General features: G+C 52.5%; 2 protein-coding genes across 3 annotated transcripts in view; one reads left to right on the forward strand and one right to left on the reverse strand.

Annotated features, from left to right (window-relative positions):
- LYRM7 (LYR motif containing 7) overlaps window positions 1-10,594 on the reverse strand; it is a 39,575-nt gene extending 28,981 nt beyond the window's left edge. For both annotated transcript variants that reach the window (XM_054811011.1, XM_054811010.1), the window contains exon 1: window positions 10,447-10,594. In XM_054811011.1, coding sequence (XP_054666986.1) covers window positions 10,447-10,464 — 18 coding nt within the window. In that variant the 5' untranslated portion in view covers window positions 10,465-10,594. The remainder of the gene's footprint in view (window positions 1-10,446) is intronic.
- A 1,081-nt stretch (window positions 10,595-11,675) lies between these two features.
- Window positions 11,676-16,109, forward strand: HINT1 (histidine triad nucleotide binding protein 1). The gene is made up of 3 exons (XM_054811008.1): window positions 11,676-11,846; window positions 14,906-15,010; window positions 15,769-16,109. The coding sequence occupies exons 1-3, from the start codon at window positions 11,736-11,738 to the stop codon at window positions 15,931-15,933; spliced, it is 381 nt and encodes a 126-aa protein (XP_054666983.1). The 5' UTR covers window positions 11,676-11,735; the 3' UTR covers window positions 15,934-16,109.
- Window positions 16,110-19,858: the final 3,749 nt, after the last annotated feature.

Consider the following 19,858-nt stretch of genomic DNA (forward strand, 5'->3'; position numbering starts at 1 on the left):
AATGAGGTGAGTGCACTGGTGACGGAGGATACAGAGAAAACTGAGTTACTGAGTGCTGCCTTTGCTTCCGTCTTTACTGCTAAGGCCGGCCCTCAGGACTCCCAGACCCTGGAGGTAAGAGAGAAAGTCTGGAGAAAGGAAGACCTCCCCTCGGTTGAGGAGGATAGGGTTAGAGAACATTGAGGCAAACTCAACAGCCACAAATCCATGGGCCCTGATGGGATGCACCCATGAGTGCTCAGGGACTTGGCAGATGTTATTGCTAAGCCACCCCCCATCATCTTTGAAAGTTCATGGAGAACAGGAGAGGTGCCTGTGGGCTGGAGGAAAGCCAATGTCACTCCGGTCCTCAAAAAGGGCAAGAAGGAAGACCTGGAAAACTACAGGCCAGTCAGCCTCACCTCCATCCCTGGGAAGGTGATGGAACAGCCCATTCTGGGGGTCATTTCTAAGCATGTGGAGGAAGAGGTGGTTACCAGGGGATTCACCAAGGGACAATCATGCCTGACCAATCCAATAGCCTTCTATGATGGCATGAATGACTGGGTGGATGAAGGGAGAGCAGTGGCTGTTCTGTACCTTGACTTCAGCAAGGCTTTTGACACCATCTGTCATAACATCCTCACAGGTCAGCTTAGGAAGTGTGGGTTGGATGAGTGGACAGTGTACATGGGGAGAGCCCGTGGGACTTTGTCCTGCAGCCTCCCAGGGAGGCACGAGGTGTTACCGAGTGAACCCTCTTGCCGCATGTGCCTGGAGACGTCTGCCATGGCCAGCGTGACCTCACGGGGCCACTGGGGCCCTGGGAAGGCATGGCCGAGGCCTCGGTGACTGGCGTGAAACACCGATGCCAAGCACAAGACAAGAGATGGGGGGATGGAGCGGGCGGTGGCGTTGCGGTAATCCCAGATGCCTGTGCTGCGGCCGCAGCGCGGCCGGGGTGACCACTTTGGGAAAGGATGGATGTTGTGGCATCCCCGAGCCATAGACTTGTGACGTCACCAAACAATGATGTCACCGAGTCTCCGAGCAACAGGCTCTCTCGTCACCGACGGATGGGCTGAGACATCCCTGAACAACGGACTGCGATGTCACCTAGCGATGGACTATGATGTCCCCGAGCGACGGATTGTGACCACGCATCCCTCGCTGCTTATATTCGGGCGCCGGGCCACACCCAGCCGGTTTGTGCCCGCACTCCGGCTGAGCAGTTGGCGAGGTTTGGAGTGTTGAGCGAGGCCTTTGGTGCTGGTGTTGTGCTCGGGGAGTTGTTTGCTGCAGCTCTCAGTGCCCGACCCCAGAGCCGTCGGAGGACTCTCCCCGGCCCTGCCAGGTTCAGGCAGCCGGGGCACCCAGGAGGCGCGCTCGCAGCAGCACAGGTGAGCCGGGAGGGGGCACCTCACCCTGGGGGGCTGCCAGGGTTTCCTCCTTGAGGGACCTGGGCATGTCTTCCAACAGCCAACAGGCCAGCCAACGCTCATGGCCTCTCTTCCTTTTCTAGCGTGACACCCGCTGCCGCAGCGCCGGTGAGAGGGAGCGGCTCGTCATCACCAGCTCCCTCCAGCCCACCGCAGAACATGGAGGCCATGGCCACGGAGCTGGAGGACCGCTGTCCCATCTGCCTGGGCAGCTGGGAGGAGCCCAGCTTCGTGATGCCATGCCTCCACCGCTTCTGCTACCCCTGCATCCTGCGGTGGGCTGAGACCAAGCCCGAGTGCCCCCTCTGCAAGAGGGGAATACGCTCCATCTTGCACTCGGTGCGGGCGGACGATGACTACGTGGAGCACGTCGTCACACCACCCGTGACTCCACCAGTCGTCGTCCGCCAGGGGGGAGGAGCTCCCAGGCACCCAGCCGCCCACCACCTCCATCACCCTGGAGCACCCCAACGGTGGGCTGCAGAAGGGCTGCCCAGGCGTCCTGTGGGTGGCCTCCACACCCCAAACTGGATGAGCGGTTTGCGCAACAACTCAACGCTCATCCAGATCCTGCAGCCCCTGGTCCAACGGGAGCAGGAGGAGATGTTTGCCACCCTCATGGGCACCCCGAACAACCGCGGGCTGGAGAGAGAGCTGCCGGGCCGGATGCTGGGGGTCTCCCACCAAAACCCCACGGCGACACTGGTGCGACAGCGTGCACGTGTCGCCGTGCAAGGGCACAGCAGAGAGGCCCACCGTCTGCTGCGACGGCAGGATGCCCGTGCTGCCGGGGGGCGGGAGGGCAGCCCTGCGGGTGCCCCGGGCCCCGCTGCCTCCCAAGGAGGGTCTCTCGCCCCCAGCGCAGCCCCCTCCGGCAGCCCTGCGAGACCCAGCATGGAGGAGCTGCCCGGCACCTCGTCCGCTGCCAGTGGTGGGGGTCCCGGCAGCCAGCCCTCTGCTCCTGTTACCATCTCTGCGGAGCAAGAGGGGCCCCAGGAAGAGCCAGGGCAGGCTGTGCCCGGGCCCTCCATTTCCAGCCGGGGCAGCGAAGGCTCCCCTGAAGGGCCACGGCGACCCCCAAAGAGGAGGACCGGCAGCTCCGACACCTCTCCAGCCAACAAAAGGCCAGCACCGCGGCGGTGACCCAGCAGGGTGCCTCGGGGGACGGCCAGACTAGGACTGGGCCATCAGCTGGGGCCTGCACCAGCCATCAAGAGCTCCCAGCCCCCCAAATCCAAACATCCCAATAAAGGAAATACATGAAAACTGCAGGAAAAGTCTCAGTGTTTCTTTGCCAAGAGGGTGGTCAGAGGCTGCAACAGGCTTCCTAGAGAGCTGGTGGCTGCCCCATGCCTGTCAGTGCCTTACAAAGAGGCGTTTGGACAAGGCCCTGCATTCTTTGATGACTATAACCTGTTAGGGAGGGACGGGATCCACCCGTCCGGAAAAGGCAAGGCAATCTTTGGCAGCAGGCCGGCCAACTTGGGGAGACGGGCTTTAATCTGAAGGACTCGGGGGCTGGGGTCCAATGCTCGTGCCATTGCATCCAACTGGGCAATAAGCCAGGCCAACCAGAGCAGCAGACAAATGGTTCTTAGCTGCCTCCCAAGATGAGAACCAAAACGGCAATCACCTCAAGGGTGGGTATGGCTATGGTGGACCCTCTTGCACTCCTCCACGGAAACCTCCGTGCTTGATTACCTCTCTGAAATGCCTGTACACCAACACACGCAGCACGGAGAATGAACAGGAGGAACTACAGGTCTGTGTGCGGTCGCAGGGCATGATCTCATGCAATTACAGAGACACGGTGGGATAGCTCACGTGACTGGAATGCTGTCGTGGATGGCTACCTACTTTTTAGGAAAGACAGGCCAGCAAGGCAAGGTGGTGGAGTTGCTCTTTATGTGAGAGAGTAGCTGGAATGCATCAAGCTCTGCCTAGGCACGGATGAAGAACGAGTCGAGAGCTTATGGGTAAGGATTAAGGGGCAGGCTTATATGGGTGACACTGTTGTGGGTGTTCAACCACCGTCATATTTGCCGGAAAGGCACCACAGCCAGGCACGTACAGTCCAGGAGGTTCCTGCACAGCATTGATGACAACTTTTTGGCACAGGTGGTGGAGTCGTCCACGAGGACAGGGGTGCGGCTGGATCTAGTTCTAACAAACAAAGGAGGATTGGTTGGGGATGTGAAGGTTGGGGGCAGCTTTGGCTGCATGAGATGGTGGAGTTCAGGATCCTGCGTGGAAGAAGCAGGGCTATAAGTAGGATTACAACCCTGGACTTCAGGAGAGCTAACTTTGGCCTTTTCGAAGACCTGCTTGGCAGAACCGCATGGGTTAGGGCTCTAGAAGGTAGGGGGACCCAAGAGAGCTGGTCAGTATTCAAGCACCACTTCCTCCAAGCTCAAGATCAGTGCCTCCCAAAGAGTAAGAAATCAAGCAAAGGATGCAGGAGACCTGCATGGATGAGCAAGGAGCTCCGGGAAAAACTCAAAGGGAAGAAGGAAGTTTACAGAATGTGGAAAAAGGGACTGGCCATTTGGGAGGAATACAGGGGCGTCGTCAGAGAATGTAGGGATGCAATGAGGAAGGCTAAGTCCCACTTGGAATTAAATCTGGCAAGGGATGTCAAGGACAACAAGAAAGGCTTCTTCAAGTCCATCAGCAGCAAAAGGAAGACCAGGGAAACTGTGGGCCTGCTGCTGAATGAGGTGAGTGCACTGGTGACGGAGGATACAGAGAAAACTGAGTTACTGAGTGCTGCCTTTGCTTCCGTCTTTACTGCTAAGGCCGGCCCTCAGGACTCCCAGACCCTGGAGGTAAGAGAGAAAGTCTGGAGAAAGGAAGACCTCCCCTCGGTTGAGGAGGATAGGGTTAGAGAACATTGAGGCAAACTCAACAGCCACAAATCCATGGGCCCTGATGGGATGCACCCATGAGTGCTTAGGGACTTGGCAGATGTTATTGCTAAGCCACCCCCCATCATCTTTGAAAGTTCATGGAGAACAGGAGAGGTGCCTGTGGGCTGGAGGAAAGCCAATGTCACTCCGGTCCTCAAAAAGGGCAAGAAGGAAGACCTGGAAAACTACAGGCCAGTCAGCCTCACCTCCATCCCTGGGAAGGTGATGGAACAGCCCATTCTGGGGGTCATTTCTAAGCATGTGGAGGAAGAGGTGGTTACCAGGGGATTCACCAAGGGACAATCATGCCTGACCAATCCAATAGCCTTCTATGATGGCATGAATGACTGGGTGGATGAAGGGAGAGCAGTGGCTGTTCTGTACCTTGACTTCAGCAAGGCTTTTGACACCATCTGTCATAACATCCTCACAGGTCAGCTTAGGAAGTGTGGGTTGGATGAGTGGACAGTGTACATGGGGAGAGCCCGTGGGACTTTGTCCTGCAGCCTCCCAGGGAGGCACGAGGTGTTACCGAGTGAACCCTCTTGCCGCATGTGCCTGGAGACGTCTGCCATGGCCAGCGTGACCTCACGGGGCCACTGGGGCCCTGGGAAGGCATGGCCGAGGCCTCGGTGACTGGCGTGAAACACCGATGCCAAGCACAAGACAAGAGATGGGGGGATGGAGCGGGCGGTGGCGTTGCGGTAATCCCAGATGCCTGTGCTGCGGCCGCAGCGCGGCCGGGGTGACCACTTTGGGAAAGGATGGATGTTGTGGCATCCCCGAGCCATAGACTTGTGACGTCACCAAACAATGATGTCACCGAGTCTCCGAGCAACAGGCTCTCTCGTCACCGACGGATGGGCTGAGACATCCCTGAACAACGGACTGCGATGTCACCTAGCGATGGACTATGATGTCCCCGAGCGACGGATTGTGACCACGCATCCCTCGCTGCTTATATTCGGGCGCCGGGCCACACCCAGCCGGTTTGTGCCCGCACTCCGGCTGAGCAGTTGGCGAGGTTTGGAGTGTTGAGCGAGGCCTTTGGTGCTGGTGTTGTGCTCGGGGAGTTGTTTGCTGCAGCTCTCAGTGCCCGACCCCAGAGCCGTCGGAGGACTCTCCCCGGCCCTGCCAGGTTCAGGCAGCCGGGGCACCCAGGAGGCGCGCTCGCAGCAGCACAGGTGAGCTGGGAGGGGGCACCTCACCCTGGGGGGCTGCCAGGGTTTCCTCCTTGAGGGACCTGGGCATGTCTTCCAACAGCCAACAGGCCAGCCAACGCTCATGGCCTCTCTTCCTTTTCTAGCGTGACACCCGCTGCCGCAGCGCCGGTGAGAGGGAGCGGCTCGTCATCACCAGCTCCCTCCAGCCCACCGCAGAACATGGAGGCCATGGCCACGGAGCTGGAGGACCGCTGTCCCATCTGCCTGGGCAGCTGGGAGGAGCCCAGCTTCGTGATGCCATGCCTCCACCGCTTCTGCTACCCCTGCATCCTGCGGTGGGCTGAGACCAAGCCCGAGTGCCCCCTCTGCAAGAGGGGAATACGCTCCATCTTGCACTCGGTGCGGGCGGACGATGACTACGTGGAGCACGTCGTCACACCACCCGTGACTCCACCAGTCGTCGTCCGCCAGGGGGGAGGAGCTCCCAGGCACCCAGCCGCCCACCACCTCCATCACCCTGGAGCACCCCAACGGTGGGCTGCAGAAGGGCTGCCCAGGCGTCCTGTGGGTGGCCTCCACACCCCAAACTGGATGAGCGGTTTGCGCAACAACTCAACGCTCATCCAGATCCTGCAGCCCCTGGTCCAACGGGAGCAGGAGGAGATGTTTGCCACCCTCATGGGCACCCCGAACAACCGCGGGCTGGAGAGAGAGCTGCCGGGCCGGATGCTGGGGGTCTCCCACCAAAACCCCACGGCGACACTGGTGCGACAGCGTGCACGTGTCGCCGTGCAAGGGCACAGCAGAGAGGCCCACCGTCTGCTGCGACGGCAGGATGCCCGTGCTGCCGGGGGGCGGGAGGGCAGCCCTGCGGGTGCCCCGGGCCCCGCTGCCTCCCAAGGAGGGTCTCTCGCCCCCAGCGCAGCCCCCTCCGGCAGCCCTGCGAGACCCAGCACGGAGGAGCTGCCCGGCACCTCGTCCGCTGCCAGTGGTGGGGGTCCCGGCAGCCAGCCCTCTGCTCCTGTTACCATCTCTGCGGAGCAAGAGGAGCCCCAGGAAGAGCCAGGGCAGGCTGTGCCCGGGCCCTCCATTTCCAGCCGGGGCAGCGAAGGCTCCCCTGAAGGGCCACGGCGACCCCCAAAGAGGAGGACCGGCAGCTCCGACACCTCTCCAGCCAACAAAAGGCCAGCACCGCGGCGGTGACCCAGCAGGGTGCCTCGGGGGACGGCCAGACTAGGACTGGGCCATCAGCTGGGGCCTGCACCAGCCATCAAGAGCTCCCAGCCCCCCAAATCCAAACATCCCAATAAAGGAAATACATGAAAACTGCAGGAAAAGTCTCAGTGTTTCTTTGCCAAGAGGGTGGTCAGAGGCTGCAACAGGCTTCCTAGAGAGCTGGTGGCTGCCCCATGCCTGTCAGTGCCTTACAAAGAGGCGTTTGGACAAGGCCCTGCATTCTTTGATGACTATAACCTGTTAGGGAGGGACGGGATCCACCCGTCCGGAAAAGGCAAGGCAATCTTTGGCAGCAGGCCGGCCAACTTGGGGAGACGGGCTTTAATCTGAAGGACTCGGGGGCTGGGGTCCAATGCTCGTGCCATTGCATCCAACTGGGCAATAAGCCAGGCCAACCAGAGCAGCAGACAAATGGTTCTTAGCTGCCTCCCAAGATGAGAACCAAAACGGCAATCACCTCAAGGGTGGGTATGGCTATGGTGGACCCTCTTGCACTCCTCCACGGAAACCTCCGTGCTTGATTACCTCTCTGAAATGCCTGTACACCAACACACGCAGCACGGAGAATAAACAGGAGGAACTACAGGTCTGTGTGCGGTCGCAGGGCATGATCTCATGCAATTACAGAGACACGGTGGGATAGCTCACGTGACTGGAATGCTGTCGTGGATGGCTACCTACTTTTTAGGAAAGACAGGCCAGCAAGGCAAGGTGGTGGAGTTGCTCTTTATGTGAGAGAGTAGCTGGAATGCATCAAGCTCTGCCTAGGCACGGATGAAGAACGAGTCGAGAGCTTATGGGTAAGGATTAAGGGGCAGGCTTATATGGGTGACACTGTTGTGGGTGTTCAACCACCGTCATATTTGCCGGAAAGGCACCACAGCCAGGCACGTACAGTCCAGGAGGTTCCTGCACAGCATTGATGACAACTTTTTGGCACAGGTGGTGGAGTCGTCCACGAGGACAGGGGTGCGGCTGGATCTAGTTCTAACAAACAAAGGAGGATTGGTTGGGGATGTGAAGGTTGGGGGCAGCTTTGGCTGCATGAGATGGTGGAGTTCAGGATCCTGCGTGGAAGAAGCAGGGCTATAAGTAGGATTACAACCCTGGACTTCAGGAGAGCTAACTTTGGCCTTTTCGAAGACCTGCTTGGCAGAACCGCATGGGTTAGGGCTCTAGAAGGTAGGGGGACCCAAGAGAGCTGGTCAGTATTCAAGCACCACTTCCTCCAAGCTCAAGATCAGTGCCTCCCAAAGAGTAAGAAATCAAGCAAAGGATGCAGGAGACCTGCATGGATGAGCAAGGAGCTCCGGGAAAAACTCAAAGGGAAGAAGGAAGTTTACAGAATGTGGAAAAAGGGACTGGCCATTTGGGAGGAATACAGGGGCGTCGTCAGAGAATGTAGGGATGCAATGAGGAAGGCTAAGTCCCACTTGGAATTAAATCTGGCAAGGGATGTCAAGGACAACAAGAAAGGCTTCTTCAAGTCCATCAGCAGCAAAAGGAAGACCAGGGAAACTGTGGGCCTGCTGCTGAATGAGGTGAGTGCACTGGTGACGGAGGATACAGAGAAAACTGAGTTACTGAGTGCTGCCTTTGCTTCCGTCTTTACTGCTAAGGCCGGCCCTCAGGACTCCCAGACCCTGGAGGTAAGAGAGAAAGTCTGGAGAAAGGAAGACCTCCCCTCGGTTGAGGAGGATAGGGTTAGAGAACATTGAGGCAAACTCAACAGCCACAAATCCATGGGCCCTGATGGGATGCACCCATGAGTGCTCAGGGACTTGGCAGATGTTATTGCTAAGCCACCCCCCATCATCTTTGAAAGTTCATGGAGAACAGGAGAGGTGCCTGTGGGCTGGAGGAAAGCCAATGTCACTCCGGTCCTCAAAAAGGGCAAGAAGGAAGACCTGGAAAACTACAGGCCAGTCAGCCTCACCTCCATCCCTGGGAAGGTGATGGAACAGCCCATTCTGGGGGTCATTTCTAAGCATGTGGAGGAAGAGGTGGTTACCAGGGGATTCACCAAGGGACAATCATGCCTGACCAATCCAATAGCCTTCTATGATGGCATGAATGACTGGGTGGATGAAGGGAGAGCAGTGGCTGTTCTGTACCTTGACTTCAGCAAGGCTTTTGACACCATCTGTCATAACATCCTCACAGGTCAGCTTAGGAAGTGTGGGTTGGATGAGTGGACAGTGAGGTGGGTTGAGAACTAGCTGAATGGCAGAGCTCAGAGGGTTGTGAGAAGTGGCACAGAGTCTAGTTGGAGGCCTGTAGCTAGCTGTGTGCCCCAGGGGTCAGTGCTGGGTCCAGTCTCGTTCAACATATTCATCAATCACCTGGACAAGGGGACAGAGTGCACCCTCAGCAGTTTGCTGACGATACTAAGCTGGCAGGAGTGGCCGATCCACCAGAAGGTTGCGCTGCCATTCAGCGAGACCTGGAGAGGCTGGAGAGCTGGGCGGAGAGGAACCAAATGAAATTCATCAAGGGCAAGTGTAGGCACCTGCTCCTAGGGAAGAACAACCCCAAGCACCAGTACAGGATAGGGGCTGACCTGCTGGGAAGCAGCGCTGCAGAGAAGGACCTGGGAATCCTGATGGACAGTAAGTTAAGCATGAGCCAGCAATGTGCCTTTGTGGCCAAGACCAATGGTACCCTGGGGTGCATCAAGAAGAGCGTGGCCAGCAGGTCGAGGGACGTTATCTTCCCCTTCTACTCTGCCCTGGTGAGGCCTCATCTGGAGTTCTGTGTCCAGTTCTGGGCTCCCCAGTTTAAGAAAGACAGGGAACTACTGGAGAGAGTTCAGCAGAGGGCTACAGAGATGATTAAGGGACTGGAGCATCTCTCTTATGAGGAAAGGCTGAGAGAGCTGGGTCTGTTTAGTCCGGAAAAGATTGACAGGGGATCTCACCAACACTTAAAAATATCTAAAGGGCGAAAAATATCTAAAGGCGGACGTCAAGACCATGGGCCAGACTCTTTTCAGTGGTGCCCAGCAACAGGACAAGGGGCGACAGGCACAAACTGGAACAGAGAAGTTCCATCTGAGTATGAGGAAAAACTTCTTCCCTTTGAGGGTGACAGAGCACTGGAACAGGCTGCCCAGAGAGGTGGCAGAGTTTCCTTCTCTGGAGATATTCAAAAGCCGCATGGATGCAATCCTGCGCAACCTGGTCTGGGTGATTCTCTCTAACAGGGGGTTTGGACTAGATGACCTGCAGAGGTCCCTTCCAACCCCTACCATTCTGTGAATCTGTGATTCTGTGGGGGAGAAAATTCTAGATGCAGCTGGCACATGGCAGCAATAGCCTGACGGCTGCAGGCTTCCCCCTATGCCTCTGGCCCTGTACAGCACGAGTGAGTCCCGGTCTTATGCTGGGCGCAGGCCAAAGTAGGAAGGCCAGGGTCGGCCCCGCGGGTGCTTTACGGCGACGACGGAAGGAGGGGGGGCACCGGGAGCCTCCACGGCCGACTCACACTGGTCTGATCCTGCGCGGGCCCTCCCCGTCCTTTCCCCACCGGCCCCCCCTGTAATTCACTCAAGACGATCTCCGAGTACCGGGGAGGCCCCAAACCCCGCCGCAAGCCTCAGGAGACGCGGCCAGCATGGGGCCTCACGAGACAGGCCGAGCAGCCCCTCTGGGGACAGCTGCGGCCATTGGCGCCCTCTCCCCGCCGCGTCCCTGCCGTGTCTTCGCGCATGCGCAGCACACTCACCTGCCCGCGGCTCGCCATGGCGACCGCCGTCCTTTTCCGGACCGTATGAGCAGGTAGTGGTGGAGGCGGAAGTGACGATAGGGCACGGTCATGTTGCTCACCCCGCCGTGGTGCTGGCTGGTGCCCGCGCTAATGATGCCCCGGCGAGCGCGAGTCACCCTTGCCGTTGTTCCGGGCAGACTTTGTCCCCCGCCTTCCCTCCCTCGCCAGCCCGGGGACCGCGTGCGGCCTCCCGCGGAACTCTCCCCGCCTGCTCCGGGGCGGCCAACCTAACCTCTGCTGCCTTTCCTGATGTAGCCCACGCCAGCCATTCAAACAGCGCCACCCCTCAGTATGCCGAGACCTGAGAGGAGACCGTAAATAGCAGGCAGGGCTGCCTGCGCTTGCCCGCGGGCTCCTCCGTGAGCTGGCAGCGGCCTGGGCGCCAGCCTGGGCCTGCTGAGGTAAGCCGCGATGTGGGTGGGAGGCGGCTCCAGGGCCAACGCTCTCCCGTTCAGGATCTCTACGCTGCAGCCCTACAGCCAGGGGTAGAATAACGTATTTCATACGTTTTCTTCTGAAGAAAAATCTCATTGTTTCAAACAGGTATACCCCGTGTATTGTATGACTTCACCCTCCAAGCTTTGGGGGCAGAGCTGATGTTTCTAAAAGCCCCCTACGTGGCTCAGCGCAAGCCCTAGATGGGCCCCTGCGGACCCAAAAGGCCTTGAGATGCTGGTTGTCTGTTCACCTTGTGCTGTGTGCCAGAGGCCACGCAGCTTTCATCTCGGGAACCTCTGCTCAGGCAGCAGGGCCTCCAGGACAGGATCCACTGCAGTTTGTGGTTCTCCTTGCAGACTGGTACGGAAGAGCTAAGGGCAGCCCTGCCAGAAGCAGCCCTTTGGCTGCAGGGTGCAGTCCCAAGAAGTCACACAAATACTTGGGTTGGGTTTGGGATCCATTTGGGATGGATTTGATGCGGCAATAAAGAATACTTCCGGCTGCAACAGCCTCTCCTACAACCACCGCCTCTCTACAGCGTGCTTTCATGCCACACCGTTGGTCCCTCCGCGGAGCTAACAGCCGCCCCCCCCCCGATCCTTCCGCACCTCCCTGAACCCCAGCACTGCGGACCAGCGAGGGCGGGCCAGCCGAGTGGGCGGGGACTAGCGAAAAAGACAGGCGAAATTACCAATCGTGAAGTAGGCACAGCCGGCCGTGATCTGTCAACCCAATGAGCGCCGTGGAGGGCGTGGCCGCGGGAGGAAGAGCGGCGCGACGGGCGACGGGAGCCGCGCGCGGACGGCGCCATGGCTGACGAGATCAGCAAGGCGCAGGCCGCCCGGCCTGGCGGCGACACCATCTTCGGGAAGATCATCCGCAAGGAGATCCCTGCCAATATCATCTATGAGGACGAGCAGGTGCGGGCGGTGCGCGGCCGCCTCCTGCTCGCAGTCGCCTGGGTCGGGGGGGTGCCATTGAGGTGCTCGGGTGGGTTGGCGGGTGGGGCCTTTCCGTACCCTCCTGCAGCGTCCGTAAAGCATTGGGCTCCTTTGGTTCGCGGCGCGGCGGGTGCCTGGGCGGACGCAGATCTGCAGGTGTTGCGCGGCCTGCCTGGGCCCCAGCCCCGCTGTGTCACCGGCCTGCGTGTGGAGGACGGGCTGTGGCGCTAACGCACCCGCTGGCGGCCGCTGGCGTTTCGGCGTTGCAGGCCGTGCAGGCTTTGCTGCCAAGGGACGGGGGTTCTCGCATCTGGTGTAGGAGGGTAGTGGTGAAACCTTAGATTAACTACCCGCTGGCGATCTCCGTGTGGATTCCGGGGGTATGTATCTCAGCAGTGCACCATAACTAGCTGCTTCGGTACGTCAGGACTGCAGGTCTTGATGTGCCTCTTAGTAGCGTTATGGAGATTATACAGCTGTGCTTGCTAGGCTTTGGTTATCAACCTCTGAGAGGGATTATTAAAGAATTATAGAGAATTACAGCTTTTTCTGCTCTTCACAAAAGTCTGGAACTGATCATCCTGCAGCCTGCAAAAATAGATTTCTGTGGTGAGGTGGGATTGATAGCATTCAGTGATGCTGGTGCACCACAGCATGCTAGGAGTTTAGCGAAATGGTTAGTTTATGAAAAAAATGCAGCTGTTATCTCCAAGACATAAACTAAACTAGTATCCAGTATAAGCGCTCCCTCCCCCCCTTTTTTTTTGGTGGTAATTGAAATACTGGACATTAACAGGGGCTTTTGAAATAAGGGATTATCTGCAGTATAGAATACAGACTCACTAAAGATGCTGTTTGTCTGCTGTTTGTGTACTTAAAAATTATGCATAGCTTGGAACAACGTTTTCTCAATGGACACAGAGACGTTGCAGCTGCCATGTACTCTCAAGAATATTGGAAATTTTCACTGCTTTGTGAAGAACATGCTTATTTACCGCTCTGTGTTTATGTGAGGGTGTGCATCCTTTCTTTACCCTGGTCAAAGCTGCATGAGTTTTTTTCATCAGCTGTTCTTGCTGCAGCAGTGTAACCTGAGCACTGTACTTGATTGAGAATTAGGCCATTGACTTGGATGAGACTTGAGAGCATATAACCCACTCTGACTGCCATTGGTGCAGAATATTTTCTGGAAGAGTAATTACACGTAGTGTCACAGTTGATTTTTACTTTAAACTACACAGAAGTGTAGAATTGCTTTTAGACTTTAGTTGACTGTAATGAATGATCTTCAATTAATTTTGTTGATTCTATGAAGGTCTCTTTAAAAGTGGCTGGAAATGTTACAAGGAGAAATTTAAGGCAGGCTTTTAATCATTAATTGACATGCAGAGAAAAGGAGATATTAAAAAGTACAAAGTCTCTGTGGAATTAAGCCTTATCAGTGTTGTTTCAGTTGAATCTAAACTTGCTGAAATGAAGGTTGGTTTGCCATGCACTCATGGACTTTCTGCCTTCCAACTTCAACTGGTCTGTCATTCTGTGACTTTCTGTGATTGTTCGATACTACTTCTGCTCTCTGTCCCACAGAAAATTACTTGCTATGAGTCTTCTGCTCATTAAGTTCCGTGACTCAGTTTGTTCACTTGCATTCTGTCTCTATGTGGACCACATAGAATAGAAAAAATGCTCACGAAATTATTAACTCAAAGATTTATTTAATTAGGTGCAAAGTAGTTTTATTCATTCGTTGCTTACCACCTTTCTTTGTTTGGGAGAAACAAGCAGTTCATAAGAGATTTAGAACTGGGCACTATCTTCTTAAAGATAGCTTAAAATAGGACAGATTTGAGGTATGCAAGATAAGGCATTGTTAATATAAGTAAAGTTTAGGCTTTTCACCACCTTTACTCTTGGCAAAGGCCATGATTCCTCTTAGTAGAATAAAAAAGCAGTATAGTTGCATAGAAAATTCACTTTATTGTTTCATAGATAACTAAAAGCATCTAGGAAGTGTATGTTTTGAAGAATGTAAGGTATGTGTTTGTAAGTATGCACTCTTTGTGGCGTAACTCAACCAGTAACTACCAGATGTTTTGCTGTTAAATGTGATGGGTAAGTCAGAGATGCCCTGTGGTTAGCAATGGCAGAGTGCCATGCTCACTGCAGGTACCTGCAGATTGTGGTGGCTGCAGTAGCAAGTCCTGGTTCTGTGGTTAGCCATGTGCACAAAGAGGCATAGCTTCCTTTTTCCTCTTTCTTTGCTTTCTCTTCTATTTATCTTATCTATCGGAAGTTCCTAATATGAGATTTATTTGATGTAGTTAGGTGCTACATGCAGTTTCTTATTGATAGTAATTTTGGTACTTGTATAAAATTAGTTGGGAGCCAACTACTTACTACATATAGCTGTTTATATTTCAAAAGTGCTACTTTTCCCTCAATTTGAGAATGTCTGAAGTAGAGCCAGCCTTAATACATTGAAACAGTAGTTTCCTGAAATATTTGGTGCTGTTGAGAACAGAAATGTAATATGGCCTCAATCACATAATTTCAAGGCAATTTCAAAGAACCTGCTATCTTGCAAGGCAATATTCAGACATAACTGAAAGATGGTTAGCAGCTGTTTGCCATTTGTTTTATTAAATGGAGTGTTAATAAAAAAATGAAATAAGCATAAATGTACTTTATATAGGCATGCATGCTACCAGCTCTGTTAGTTGTTACGCATATGTGGAAATAATAAATCATGAACCTAATTGCATATTAACTTGCTGAGAAGACTATAGCTTTTAAATAATACTTAACACAGAATAACGATTATCTTTTTCATGCCAGCAGGTCTTGGTAAGTAGGTGTTTTGTGTTTAGAAATTGGAGGAGTTTGAATAATACGTCACTCAAGAAAAATCAACATCTTTGCTTATGTTTGGGGTATCTGATAATCTGCTTAAGTATATATTTAGTGGGGCTTATTGATTTACTTAAACTCTTGCCTTTCTCTGAAGCAAATTACACTTAAACTGTTTGCTCTTCTTCCAGTGTCTTGCGTTCCACGATATTTCACCCCAAGCTCCAACACATTTCCTAGTGATCCCTAAGAAGCCAATTGTCAGGTTATCTGAAGCAGAAGATTCTGATGAATCTGTAAGTACTCTAGAAGCTTTCTGTACACCAAATTGTATCTGATTACTTCATAATTTACTAGACTGTGCCCCTTTTCCTCTTGACATTTCAAAGAGGCAAAGTAGTTTTTCGATACTATAATCCTTTTCCAGTAAAAGGAATTCAGGTTTTCCCGTAAAAGTAGTGATATAAAGCAAAATGTGTCTCTGGGTATGTATTTGCAGTGCAAAATGCAGTTATTTTGGAGTACACTCTTGGTGTCTGTTCATGGTTCACAGGCAGTAGTACTTATTCTAATAAGGGCTTGGGGTTTTTGGCAGGTCAGAGATGAAAGGGAAGGTTAGCTGAGAGGTGCTGAATATTTCATTTGTAACTGTAAACATCAAGTTCAAAGATTTTGTAAACCTTTACATGATAAGATAAAGGTTTTTCCCCACCAAAATTACATGTTGCCTGAAGAAGTATTGGGGGCTTTAACCATAAGATAAATTTAGCTTCTGTGACAATTTTGTAGTCTGTTACTGTCTAGCTTGAAAAAAATCTATAGGTCTTTTCCCCCCCTGTATTATGCATAGTCAGTCTTTATAACTTTTTTTTGGAAAGTGTCAGTTGCAGGCAGACAACAATTTGAAAAGCAGTGGCTGAGTTTCTAAGAATTAGCTTACTGGCTTATCTGAATGGTTCTCTGCTCTCATTCCTTCCCTTCCTGCCCTCTCCCCTTTTTGTGTGTTTTCTGTTTGGTGTGTTTTGTTTTGTTTTGTTTTGTTTTTCTCCTCCAGCTTCTTGGGCATTTAATGATTGTTGGCAAGAAGTGTGCTGCTAACCTGGGCCTGACGAATGGATTCCGGATGGTTGTGAATGAAGGGCCTGAGGGTGGGCAGTCTGTCTATCACGTGCATCTCCATGTTCTGGGTGGTCGTCAGTTGGGCTGGCCTCCTGGCTAAGATGTTTACACCACAACAGTTAACTGCATGCATACAAATTTCCACCAAATAGATTTAATGTGTTGCCCATCAATCTAGCCACTGTTAATGTATTTTTTTAATGTATGTGTGTCTATGAAGGGTAATAAATACTCTCAACAACATTCGCACAATAAAGATTTAGCTTGTGGGAATCATCTCTGTCTGGTGTGCCTTACTGATGGAAACAATTCTGCAAGTTAGAATGGTGTTCTCTGGAGTTTAAGTATGTAGCGTGTTTCAGTCTGCTGTTAACCATCTTCTGTAGATAGTGATTTGCCAAGGCATTCAAACCCTGAAGATGCAACTGCTTACCATGGGAATAAAACTCTTAAGCTTTTTGAAAGTGGTATGTAAATATTCATAAAGCCAGTATAGGCTGCTGCTAAAACTTTTTTTAAAAAGTGTTGTATGTGAAATTCTGAAACATGCTGTGCAAGGGCTGTGTCAGTACAGTGCAATGTATTGGAAACGTACAGCTCCTGCTGGAGCCCTCTTCTCACTGGCTGCTTTATAAGACCCTGCCTTTCTGATGAGAAGGGGTAAAGCAATAGTCTTAATGGCAGCTGTGATAGTTCCATAGCACGCTGGTATTTAATTCTACATCGTGATTTTGATGGCATTGAGGACTTGAAATGAAAATACTTAACTCTGTCTGTAGGGCCTTGTAAGATGCTCAAGGCATTTCATCTTGGCACCTAAGCAGCATGATGTAGTACACATGCATTTTAGATTCCAGATTTTATTGGGTGGACTTTGTTCTTCAGTGAATAGTAGTTTCTCTGTGTTGCTGCATAGAGTTGTTCATGCAACATTGTCATCAAATCTCCAAGACAATGAATTTTCCTGAAGTTAGAGTTACAGGTATGTCTGTGTTGTGGTTTTACCCCAGCCGGCAGCTAAGTGCCACTCAGCCACTCGCTCAGCCTGCTGCCCCTCGTGGGATGGGGAGAGAATCAGAAGAGTGAAAGTGAGAAAACTCGTGGGTTGAAATAAAAACCGTTTAATAGGACAAACAAAAAAAAGGAAGATAATAATAGTAATAATATATACAAAGCATGTGATGAACAGCACAATTTCTCACCTTCTGAAGTCAGTACTGTTCAAGACCCCAGCTGCTGTGCCAGGCCCCCAGCTGTCCAGCCTCTCAGCCCACCCCCCAGATATAAACGGAACATGATGTTGTATGGTATGGAGTATGCCTTTGGTCAGTTTGCGTCAGCTGCCCTGGCTGTGTCCCCTCCCAGCTTCTTGGGTGCCCCCCCGCCTTTGTGTTTGCAGAGCAATGTGAGAAGCTGAAAAGTCTCTGACTGCTTGGTAACAACTGAAATATTAATGTGTTATCAACATTACTCTCATCCTAAATCCAAACCACAGTACTATACCAGCTGCCAGAAAGAAAATTAACTCTATCCCTGCTGAAACCAGGGCAGCCTTCCAGCATAAATATACAGCAACTATTTTTCCTGCTAAAATGGGGAAGTCACAGCAAACCAGTTTTTATGATGAAAGATACTTGGAAGACTTTAGGCAGATGCCTTAAGAAAAACTGGTATTTGTGAGCAGCACTTCTCCAGAGTACAATTTTAACACCAAAGGTGTTAGAGAAGTGTGGGAGTGTAGAAGGTGGACAGGTAAAGGCTGTGAGTTGTGAGTTCTATTCAGGTAATGTGGTGGGTTGAGCCTGGCTGGAGGCCAGGTGCCCACCAGAGCCGCTCTCTCACTCCCCTCATTCACTAAACGGGAGAAAAGGCATAACGAAATGCTTGTAGGTTGAGATAAGGACAGGGAGAGCTCACTCACTAATTGTTGTCACGAGCAAAACAGACCAAACTTAGAGAGGGAATTCATCTAATTTATTACTAGGCAAAACAGAGTAGAGGAATGAGAAAATAAAATCAACTCTTAAAACACTTCCCCCCACCCCTCCCATCTTCCCGGGCTCAACTTCACTCCCGGCTTCAACCTTCCCCCCCCTCAGCGGCACAGGGGGACGGGGAATGGGGGTTACGGTCAGTTCATCACACGGTGTTTCTGTCGCTTCTTCATCCTCAGGGGCAGGACTCCTCTCATTGTTCCCCTGCTCCAGCATGGAGTCCCTCTCACGGGGTGCAGACCTTCAGGAGCAAACTGCTCCAGCGTGGGGTCCCCCACGGGGTCACAAATCCTGCCAGCAAACCTGCCCTGGCGTGGGCTCCCCTCTTCACGGGTCCACCGGTCCGGCCAGGAACTTGCTCCAGCGTGGGCTTCCCACGGGCCGCAGCCTCCTTCAGGTGCCTCCACCTGCTCCGGCGTGGGGTCCTCCACGGGCTGCAGGTGGAATCGCTACACCCCCTCATCCTTCCTCCATGGGCTGCAGGGGGACAGCCTGCTTCACCATGGCCTTCACCACGGGCTGCGGGGGGATCTCTGCTCCGGCGCCTGGAGCTCCTCCTCCCCCTCCATCTGCACTGACCTTGGTGTCTGCAGAGTTTCTTACATCTTTTCACTCCTCTCTCTGGCTGCAAAAGCTCTCCCCCTCTAAGTGTTTTTCTACTTCTTAAATATGTTATCACAGAGGCGCTGATTGGCTTGGCCTTGGCCAGCGGCGGGCCCGTCTTGGAGCCGGCTGGCATTGGCTCTGTCAGACACGGGGGGAGCTTCTAGCAGCTTCTCACAGAAGCCACCCCTGTAGCCCCCCCGCTACCAAAACCCTGCCATGCAAACCCAACTTGGAAGTTTGATAAAGGTATTTCAATTAATTCAACTTGAAAGTATTCTATAAGTACTTCTGAAGGTTCTGAACCTTCAGAGTTTTTACCCTAAGACGTGACTTCAGCTGGAGGCGGCTGGTCTATAGTTGTGTTAAGAATAAAAAGGTGGTCCTGTAGTGGTAGCCTCACAGCTGTTCTCCTGGATGTACTGCACAGAAGGGAAGAAGAAAACCACCCAACCCACAGAGGTACAGCATTCCTGAGCAGACAGCTGAATGCATATTGCAAGAACAAGGTATCACTAGCAGACACAGTGGGGTACGATAAAGGTTTATGGCTGGGAAACTTGCTGTCAGAACAAGTTCATGAAAGGCACTTAAAGATATTGAGATTAACCATTGGTAGCCAAATGTGGGGAAAGCCATGTGATGTGTGCACTACTATAAGTTTTCTAATTTCTGTTCTGCTCTCAGCCAGTTTAGTTGTGCTTCAGATGAGTGTGTTCTGCAGTACCTTGTTAACCAAAGATTGATGCTAAAATTATGAGTAGTACTGAGCTTAAGACACCTGTCAGACTATGTAAGAAAAATATAATTGAATGAAAACTTCCTTTTTTCTAATTTGTGGCTGTTAAGAGATTGCTGAACCTTCAGGAAATGGGAGAACTGGGTATTAGTTGCTCTCTTCTAACTCTTAAAAGCACTTGTCAGTTTGTTGCTAAAAGGTAGATTTTAGCCTTCCTGCGATCAATTTCTTCTGCTTGAGTTACAATCTGTTACTTCTGTGGCTGTGTAATCAGCTGCTCTGCCCTGTAATTTGTAAGGCCAGTTACAAAGTGAGATACGTTAACTGCATTGCAGGGAGACCTCAAACTTCGTCTTGGATATTATACAAACAGGGACGTGGGCATGGGAAAGTAGGGTTATCCTACATAGCCCTTCAGCTCTACGTTACTGATGGATCTGCGACACCCACTGGAAGATGTCTTGATGTCTTCTATTTTTCCAAGTAATCAAATGTAGCTGGATGACAAAAGCCTGTAAGCAACCTAAGGACTTCACCTTTATTTAATCTTCATGGGCAGAAGGTGGAAATGATTTACCTGAAGTAGATGGAAGCTGATGTATGGTCTGAAATTGAATTGCTGTAGTGTTTGTGTCCACTTAACTGCATGATTGAGATACGCAATGTCTATTTTTAAGTCTCTTTAAGCT

The sequence above is a fragment of the Grus americana genome, chromosome Z (assembly GCF_028858705.1).
Source record: "Grus americana isolate bGruAme1 chromosome Z, bGruAme1.mat, whole genome shotgun sequence".
Classification (NCBI taxonomy): domain Eukaryota; kingdom Metazoa; phylum Chordata; class Aves; order Gruiformes; family Gruidae; genus Grus; species Grus americana.

What these genes read in the sequence shown, in the direction of transcription:
- HINT1 (XM_054811008.1), top strand. Translation starts at nt 11,736, where the DNA reads ATGGCTGACGAGATCAGCAAGGCGCAGGCCGCCCGGCCTGGCGGCGAC. An exon ending in TCATCTATGAGGACGAGCAG is followed by an intron (nt 11,847 to 14,905) that starts GTGCGGGCGGTG and finishes CTCTTCTTCCAG; the next exon opens with TGTCTTGCGTTCCACGATAT. An exon ending in CAGAAGATTCTGATGAATCT is followed by an intron (nt 15,011 to 15,768) that starts GTAAGTACTCTA and finishes TTTCTCCTCCAG; the next exon opens with CTTCTTGGGCATTTAATGAT.